The sequence below is a fragment of the Ostrea edulis genome, chromosome 1 (assembly GCF_947568905.1).
Source record: "Ostrea edulis chromosome 1, xbOstEdul1.1, whole genome shotgun sequence".
Taxonomy (NCBI): domain Eukaryota; kingdom Metazoa; phylum Mollusca; class Bivalvia; order Ostreida; family Ostreidae; genus Ostrea; species Ostrea edulis.
Window position 1 is genome coordinate 67,435,234 of NC_079164.1, and position 10,261 is coordinate 67,445,494.

General features: G+C 34.1%; 1 protein-coding gene across 1 annotated transcript in view; it reads left to right on the plus strand.

Annotated features, from left to right (window-relative positions):
* LOC125646452 (E3 ubiquitin-protein ligase RNF166-like) overlaps positions 1 to 3,383 on the plus strand; it is a 15,099-nt gene extending 11,716 nt beyond the window's left edge. Inside the window, exons 5-6 of the mRNA XM_048872757.2 lie at positions 1 to 88; positions 657 to 3,383. The exon at positions 1 to 88 is cut by the window's left edge and continues 20 nt beyond it. Coding sequence (XP_048728714.1) covers positions 1 to 88; positions 657 to 722 — 154 coding nt within the window. The 3' untranslated portion in view covers positions 723 to 3,383. The remainder of the gene's footprint in view (positions 89 to 656) is intronic.
* The last annotated feature ends 6,878 nt before the right edge of the window (positions 3,384 to 10,261 follow it).

Below are 10,261 nucleotides of genomic sequence, written 5' to 3' on the forward strand. Positions count from 1 at the left end.
TATGCCTTGGGGAGACCCAAACTACTGCAGTCCTGATATTGTTCATCATCTCAACATACGGCATAAGTTTGAATATGATACATATGTGGTAAGAAATGAGCTTGTATACAGAGACTTAACATTTGTATATCATAAATGTCATTAAGGAGGCCTAATACACCAACCAAAACTGTATTTTCAATATTAAACTCATGTCTCAAGTAATGATGATACATGTACAACCAAAACTAAAGATAGGCTGGTTTTTGAGAGAGAGAGAAATTTTTTTAAAGAAGTGTAAAAGTCTCCAATAGGATATGAACCCATTTGAACAAGCTAAGATTCCCTGTCATTAACAATCTCTTCTTGGTAACACTTCTTGACTAGCAATATATACGCCCACTAGGCATTTAAAAAACAAACACTATTAAATATGAAACAGGAATCAGGGGCAGATCACTCTTACTGCAAATAAACTCCTGTATTCCCATTGTGTAGCATATTAGGACATCTGGATGCCCACAGCTGATCTCGTCCTCTACTTGATGAGTAGGAGACAAGATCAGACTTGGGTATCTGACGATGGTATCAGGATTCCTTAATTTATTACTACATTTTTGCCTATTTTAAAATGTTTAATCATTGATACATTCTAGCATCAAATTATATCTCTACAGGATTTTAACCAAGATGAAGATGAGATGTTGAGACAAGCATTGCATGCCTCCTTGGAACAGGCATAAAGTTTTGTTTGACATCAAGGGCCATAGTGCAGCTGTCTCTTTACTGATGAGAGTGATTGGTGAATAAGTGAGAAATTTGAGAGTTGGAGAGAGCTGTGCAATGAAGATAGATGAGAAACAAGCACTATGCGTATGTTAGTTGCAGGTGTAACAGAACTGAATGTACCTGTGTAATGCGGTAAAGAACCTTGTTGCATAATTTCATATTTTTTCCTATTTGCTTGTATTTTGTAGGCTTTTATTGGCCCAGGCTGTCCAGCGGCCCTAAAATTCCTAAAAATTCCTAATTTTTTTCAGTTTTGCTAAAATTCCTAAAAAAATGTAAAATTCAAGGGGAAATCCTAAAAAAGCCCTTATTTTTCATGTCAATTCCTACTTTTTTATCAGTCTTGAAAAATCAAAATGCATTCATACAAAATGTGTGTTATTAACGTAGATTGCAGTTCTTATTCAGATAATGCTGATGCAGTGAAAGGCAGTTGACCTGTGGATCCATGTGTCAAGCTTGTTTATTGGTTATAGCCAATAATAGCTGAGACCATGGAACACTGGAATACGCCCTTCCTGTACTTGCATCTTATTTGTGTGTCATGTGAGTTTCTTTATTGTCAAATTTGACAAGGTAAGTCCTTTTAAATAATTAAAACTTCCGCAATTTGGTTAAAAATTCCTAATTTTAGCCCTAATTTAGCCCTAATTTTTTTTAATTTTACCCCTAAAATTTGCCCTTATTTTTTGTCCAAGGGTGCTGGACAGCCTGTTGGCCATAAATTCCTGCGTTGTAAAAGCCTGGGAACTACTTTAAGGTAGCTCATTACACCAAGACTTATACTTTTTTATAACACTACATTACAAGATGGTGGTTTAAATTTTTGTGTGAAATATTTTGTATCGATCGATTTATTTGTCTATCATCGTATCTCAGTGGATAAAGTATCGGGTTAGTGGCCCACAGATTCCGAGTTCAAATCTTCTGGTCTATCGTTCATATTTATTGAAATCAATTTTTTGAAAATCATGTTTTTTATCCAAAATTGCATTTTTTGCCTTTTTGACATATATACTCCTTACACATCATCATATCATGCATAATTATATCATTTCGTGCTGATGAAGAAACTCTTTCATTGTGTAGTGAGCCACCTTAACTCAGTTTTGATGTCACATCTGTTTACAAATGACAAAGGCAAAACTTGGTCGTGATGTCATATCTGTTTTCAAATGATAATGCATGTAAACAGTGTATCTGCTTCCAAATGACTGCACTATTGAAATTATGAATATAAATAGCATTGAAAAATATGTAATGGAAATGTTATTGACTGAATATTGGGAAATATGTTCACTGTCAATCTCTGAGCAAAAAGGACCTCACAAACTTTGTCCACTTTACCATGCAACAACTGAGGGCAGGCATATTTCCCAATAATTTGTCAATAACCTATGAACAATTATGTGCTGTTTGTATTGGATGGCAATATATATATGTATCTTGATTTATTTTTTCAGTTACTGCTTTCACGTATAGGTGTAGAACTTTTGCTACAACACTTGCCATTTGAGTTTTTTCCCCCTTATTTTGTTGGCACTAAAATACATGTATTTGTTTCCTGTTTTTCTAATGTTACCAGAATTTTATTGTATGTACTTCAATGAATCCCAACAAAGTCCAGGTAGAAAAGAGAAGGAGATGGAACTCTCTGAACCTGTTGAATTTCTATATTCTTGTGCAAATTTATTAAAGAGCATCCAGTACACCACTTCGAAGTGTTTGTCATTGAAGAAAAGGTGTGAATAAAGACAACAGAAATAACAGAATTAGTGGGTTTTCTTATGTAGATATTATGTGTGGATTTGGTTAATGGATTACAGCAATAGTAGCTGTCATTTTGGTGCCAAACATTTTTGTTGCAAAATTGTGATTTACTATTTCAATGACAGAAAAAATAAGGTTTATAAACTTTTGTTATTAATATTTGTGTTAGAAAGCCTATCCAGAGGCTTTGAATGAAGCAAAATTACATTATCGTCTTCCGTACAAAAATTAATTTCTATATAATGCTTTATATTCAATAGAGCCGAGATCTTTATTTTGATAAAATCTTAAACTTAGTTTTAATATTATCAATGACTATAGTTAAAGTTACACACAAAACTATCATATTAGCTTATTTTTACAACAAAATAAAATTTTCAGATTTAGAGCCAATATTGCTTTAAATGGGGAAATAATGGAGCATGCCATTTCCTATGCTAGTAAAGCAGTTTTACTTGTAGTATTTTAAGTTTTCATGTGTTATTCTTTATTGCAATTTGAGAATGGAATTTGTCAATTTTGACATGTGTGTTAGTATTGATATAATAATGCAAGATGCATGTGGAAAATGGCATGGAAGGCGATTTATTTGAAGTTTAGACAATGAGATTTGAAAAGACATTACTAGGCTCTCATATTATGAAAATATATGTGAAATTATTATCTCAAATCTTGTGGTATAGTGTATAACAATGATATCGTTATCCAAAATATAATGAGTCAACTATTTCAAATTCCATTCTCTTTATTTAAAAAAAATCATCTTTGCTAAACACGTTTTGTAGGCCAAGAAGGTGTTTGTTTTTAAGAATTGGAACCATTAAATGTTTTCCAGGCAGAGCTAATCTGAATTCCTTTTCTGTTCAGCTTAACGTGTGGTTTTGTCCAAAAGGTGTGTCACTTGTTCTAATTGTTAATTTAAAATAGAGATGATATAAAGATGTGGAATCGGGCTCTGGATTCCATGCTTTTTTAGCAAAGTGATCAGATCAAAGTAATAAGATCTGAGTTCTTATTCATTGTAGACAAAATATGAAGAAAGGTATCAAAGTCTAAAGCTGATGCCCAGAATGCCGTTATGAATGATCAGAAAGCTATACTGTCATTGCAGTTTAGGAGAATTCGCCGAAGTATGAGTATAATTTCATTGCTGTAAGAGTAGTTAAAAGCAGTGTCCACGTAATATTTGAACGACCCTCGTATAAACATAACGAGATTCTACACTAAATTACCACCTGATCTGCAACACCGGACAAAATATTTAAAGGGAGCTCGAATCCGACCACTAGGTTTAACCACAGGGGCTAAGCCCGTTTTGGGCCCGAACTCTGTGATATCATAAATCTGTATTTATGGTATCACAGAGTTCGGGCCCAAAACGGGCTTAGCCCCTGTGGGCTTAACATGTGTGTTTCCCCGAATCTATTTACACCACATTCCTCCTTGTTTTAACAGTTAGAGCCTCAAAATATGACTAATTGAAATTATTTATAAATGGCATCAATTTGAAGTCGATGAATCAGACTATTGATAATGAAATTGATGTACTTGTAGATACTGCAGCTTAAGTGTGACAGACATATTTTTCATGGAGTGCCAAATTAACATTAACTCGGATAATGAAGATATCTTTTAATTATTAAAGATGTCATCAATTCATTTGATGCGCACAATGATTCATTGAAATAATAATGATCTCTTCAATATTATTTTATTGCGTGCATGAATTCAATTGTTGATAGCAATCATAGCATTTTAAATTATTCTGCTTTGATGAGCTATAATTTAATTATTGTTACCGTTGACATCAACAATGTGTTATAATTCAGTGGAATAGAGCATTGCCAATATACACAATGCGTGCAAGAAATGAATCTTTGCTCTATTTAATTGAATTAATGATATCATTACGTGCGCAATGATTATTTTAGAGAAAGCAACTATCTAATTACGAGATCTTCAGTTCAGCATATCCACAATTTAATTAATGGTCTTGCTCTTTTTAAAAGAATTGATGCGTGTATTAATTCATTATACAACATTGTTGTAAATAATTAAAGATACCGTTAATTGAATTTGAAAAGATTATCAAATTATTTATACCGAGCTCCAATTCAAAATTTGTGGGCAAATCTACCGCATTTATGCGCTCATCGGTTGAATTGATGAGAGCAATAATTTGATTTATGTTGCACATAAATCAATTATAGCTCTCATCAATTGAATAATGCACACATCAAATCAATTTTGCTCTCTTCAATTATTGCTCGCAAGAATTGAATCGATGCGCACATCCATTCAATTGATACGAGATACGTGTATCAATTCCGTTATTGTGCGCAATAATTGAATTGATAGTGATATTCAAAATAATTTCACTTCAGCTGCTGTTACATGTTGCAGTCAAATATTCCTTGAAAAGCATCGATATTCCTACGCAATTTTCCGGTAACATTTTTTTCAATTGAATGATGTTACAATTAAGTTTATACCGACAACGTGGCATTACAATAAAATTATTTTTTAACACAATATTAATGTCACACTCAACAAAAGGTTGACATCAGCTTTGTCAAATAAAGATGCAGCTCATGAGGTGTGTCAACAGATATATTTCACAGAATTTCGTTCCAACATCGCTGACAAATTCTGTACTCCTTCCTGCATTATGTCAAATCCAAAAAACTTTAAAGTTTATTGCACTACATACAATATTTGCAAAGGACCATCTTGACCCTGTTGTTTTTTTTGTTTTGTTTTTAAGAAAACGGTTTTCTCTTTCACAGTGCTTTTTATTTGCGGTTTCCTTTTCGTCAGACTTAATTAATATAAACTTTTAAAATCTATATCAGCGATTAAGTAACGAATTTTATTGCGTTAGAAAGGTTTGAAAAGAAAAATTGTTCCACCTCTCCAAAACCAGCCACCGTAATCAATTGATAATTTATAGTTTATGGGATGTATCTAGGCCACACTCTACGTGTGTTGTCCATTCACAATTGAAAATTTTAAACTTCTGATAACTACCATTTCAATTCTTTTCAAATCTGGTATGAAGCATGTATGGGGACATAATTTGTAAATCTTAGGAATCCTGGATCGATCTTGGGGACCGGGCAAAAATTCAATAATTTTCAAAAATCTTTTCTCTAGAACCGCACATCTATTAGAAAAACTAAATACATAGTCATGTAGAGTAGGAAGGTATTTACCAAAATTGTTTTGATGATCCCCGGGGTAGAGGTTCTGACTCCAGGGCGGGGCCAAACTTGTTAAATGTATATATGCATTATTTTTGTGGAAATCAAATAGGAAACATTTTCTTTAATGTTATTGATACTATTTAAAATGGAAACTAAATAGATGTTTAGAAAAAGTATAGGCAATCCTTTACCAAAATTGTAAATTCATGATCCCATGGGTAGAGGTTTTTGTTTCAAGATGGGGCCAAATTGAGCATTGTCCTAAATTTTGCAGCCCTTCACCGGCAATGGTGGCATCTCCATATGAGAGAAAAATTGTCTAGAGGGGCGTTAAACAATATACAATCATTCAATCCTTAAATTTTCGGATAATGTATAAAAATTAAATGCATATTTAGGAAAAGCAGAAAGGGCTGTACCAAAAATGTGTTTTTCGTGAAAGAGGGTTCTGACTAGGATGGGTATAGTGTTAATAGAACATTTATATTTTATCAGTATGGGTACTTGGGAGGGGGGTGTATTTGTGTTTTAAGAACGGGTCTCGTTTTATTCTGCTGTTGAATATTAGAATTTAGCTTTAAGTATACAGAACAGGAATTTTTTTTTTAGACTCCATAGCCTTTAGGGCTGTTGCTACTTTTAACTAATACTCAGGTGATCGATAATGCATGTGGGCCTCTTGTTTATAGTAAACAAAAATTTTATGCTTAAACTTTTATAACAATAAACTCGTAATGCCAAGAGAGAGAGAGAGAGAGAGAGAGAGAGAGAGAGAGAGAGAGAGATTTTAAAATTATAGAAAATATTATCGTCATGTTTGCTATATTTTATTATGCCCCCCTTTGAAAAAGAGGGGGCATATTGTTTTGCACCTGTCGGTCGGTCGGTCGGTCTGTAGACCATGTGTTGTCCGCTCAATATCTTGAGAACCATTCACTTGATGATAATGATATTTCATATGTGGGTTAGTTATGAGTAGAAGAGGATCCCTATTGTTTTTCAGGTCAAAGGTCAATTTACTCTGGACATAGGAATATAATTTTCCGCTCAATATCTTGAGAACCCTTTGCTTGAAAGACATCAAACTTGGCATACTGGTAAATTCTAAGGAGTAGATGACCCCTATTGATTTTGAGGTCATATGGTAAAAGGTCAAGGGTCAAATTGGGCATAGGAATATACTGACCATTCAGTGTCTAGAGAACCCTTTGCTTGACAGACATCAAACTTGGTACGCCAGTACATCTTCAGAAGAAGATGACCCCCATTGATTTTGAGGTCACATGGTCAAAGGTCAAGGGTCAAACTGGACATAGAAATATACTGTCCGTTAAATATCTCGAGAACCCTTTGTTTGACAGACATCAAACTTGATACACTGGTACATCTTCAAGAGAAGATGACCTCTATTGATTTTGAGGTCACATGGTCAATGTCAAGGGTCAAACTTGACATGGGAATATACTGTCTACTCAGTATCTTGAGAACCCTTTTCTTGACAGACATCAAACTTGGTACACTGATACGACTTCAGGAGAAGACGACCACTATTGATTTTGAGGTCACATGGTCAAAGGTCAAGGGTCACACTAGACAGGAATATACTGTCCGTTCAATATTTTGAGAACCCTTCACTTGACAGACATCAAACTTGGTACACTGGTACATCTTCAGGAGTTGATGACCCCTATTGATTTTTAGGTCACATGGTCAATCCACTCTTGACATAGGAAGATATTGTCTGCTCAATATTTTGAATTGATGATACTACTATCAATTAAATGATGTGTGTGTGTGTGTGTATAACCCTTTTCAATTTTGCACCATGGGGGGGGGGGGGGGCATATGTGTTTTACAAACATCTCTTGTTATTGTACATATGTTCATGTTAATGATTATACAATGTATATCTGAATCAGCTAAATATATACATGAATGCTGAAGTAGAACTATGACATCACCTCTCAATGATTATGATCACAATGCCAATCCAACATATTATAACACCTACGGATATTCCATAAATGGTGCATTTCTAGAAAATCTAACATTTTAAGGATACTTTTTAAAAAGTTTACAGCAGCTGGCGACCTGATGTTCAGACACCAGATGCTGAAACATTAGCACTGTTATACCTATTGCATGTCAAACGTTGCAATATTTAATTTTTTCCACTTGTATGATTTTTTTCATTTGTATTGTATAATTTTCCATTCGTATTATAAATTTTCCATTTGTTATGAATATTTTTTTTATTTAGATTGTATTTTTTCTATTCATATTGTATAAGCTTCCATTTGTATTCTATATTTTTTCTATATTAACTCCCCCTCCATTGCTCAAAGTGGTTCTCTCAATCCTGTTTCAGTCTGTCTCTTATCGCTGAATGTGTCCCGCCAACAGCCTGCAGGCCGTCCACGCTTAACGAGACCGAGTATATTTCGAATTTTCGCGTTCTGCGCTTCGTTTCACTTTCACGAAGTCGTAAAAAGTGAACTGTAGATATTATAACAAATTCGATCTTTTTTAAAATAAATAATTCATGTTCAAATACTTTTTTTTTTTAAAAAGTGGTTTTACCACTTGAGAAGATGATTTTCCGGCGGTTTGAACAAATGGGAAAAAAGAAAGAAATATTATTTATAGGAAGAAGTTGGACTCGACTTTTACCTCAAGATAAAACCAGATCATTGATTTAATCACTTAGTCATGTATTATTTTTTTTTGCATGTAACGTCAGGTGATCATGAATATTTCGAAATGCCCCAGTTCATTATCCGACTCGGGGAAAATTCATGATTACAGATAGATTGCTGTAAGCAGTTACAATGTAGTAGCATATGCCGTCAACCAAAGGTGTGCATTGTCCAGACGTTTGTTTTTGGTAAAATAGTTAAAGGTGTAAATATTAACATGTCTGATCCTTACCTATGGTTAAACATTGAGTATGAATACAATTGTTACATCAATCATCGGTATAATCATGTAAATTTTAATAAAAGAAGGATATTAAACATATCACTCCAGTGTGCATTCCACTGAGAACACTTTATAGATAACTATTTCATGACAAGTTTGTGATTTGGTTCTGTCCTCATTAGTTGTCATTTTTTCATAAATATCTTGCAAATTCGGGGTAAGGGGGGTGTCCGGACCCTCCAACCCTCTCTCTAGATCTGCGCATGACCAATTTTAAATGAAATGCCACAAATTTTGACCATTACATGGCATTGCAGATGCATCAGTGAGGGTGAGGGTTCTTCATCATGCCAGCGCGGAACGTGACCTCCACTTTTAAGGTTATAACCGAAAACCCCCATCACATCTATACATTACATTTACTGCAGATATATGGGAAAACCAAAATGTTATTTTGATGTGTTCTTCTTTACTTACTGAAATATCGGTTTACATGCTAATCAACTGTCAGTGGAAGATTTAGAGGGGCAGGTAACGAGGGTTGTAACTCCTCTTTAATTGGACATTTTGGGCCCTTCAACAACCCCCACCCACCCCTTTGGACGGAAATGTACAAACTTCGGTCACTGCCCCGTCTTTCAAAAACTGAATTTGCCACTGATTGTAATATTTTCTTAAGGAAGTATGCTACACCTGAGAAATTTGATATGGATGAAAAGAGGAAGATATGTACAATAATATTTCGAAATGGAAAATTTACTTTATTGAGTACAAAATACTGTTTTTACTAGAAAGTAATCTGGAGAGAGAGAAAAAACCCTTGCTGGACTCAAACCTGTGATCTACAGACGTTAACTTAGTAAGCTCATAGGCAATGAAATTTAAAAGGAACATACAGATATTGTTGATATTTATATTTTCCTTCACGTTTTATAAGGAAGGTAGAAATTTCGGCAGTTATCTTGAAAAGAATGCCGGATACACCTTTTTATTGTGTTTGATACTTATAGTTGTTCATCTTTTCGAAAATAGAAACTTTGCAAAATCTCATTTCTCCAAACTTTCCGATTATGACATTGATACTCGAACAGCATATTCACGAAAGCAGTTGGATTAATTAAAAATGTCATCATGCAACCTTCAGCGAATATGCATATGCACACTACAGTTTTCATTCTGCCTGTAACAATCCATTGAATAAACAAGCATGTTCACAACCGACTAAAACAGAGATTTGTAATGGTTGCTACGCTTTGTTCAAAAGAGCTGATAATCTCAGGAGGATCTGCAGGGTCATCACACTCACTGCAGTTGTGAATAATACTAGAACCCCATAAGCAGTTGTCTTCATTCATTGGTTTACGGACCCCTCTTTATTTGAAAGATTGACATGCGGAATCATATTCTTACTTCATAGATATCCCTTCCGGTGAGAAATCTCATATCGAGACATGTAGCAATTAATCTACAAAATTCATTTTGAGTTCGTTTATTATGCATTAATTACTTCAAACATTTAAAAGAACTTTTTACTCTAAGATACATAATTAACATCATATTTCGCCGTTCGTTTTGTGGAAACTGCATAAGAGATTTCCTTG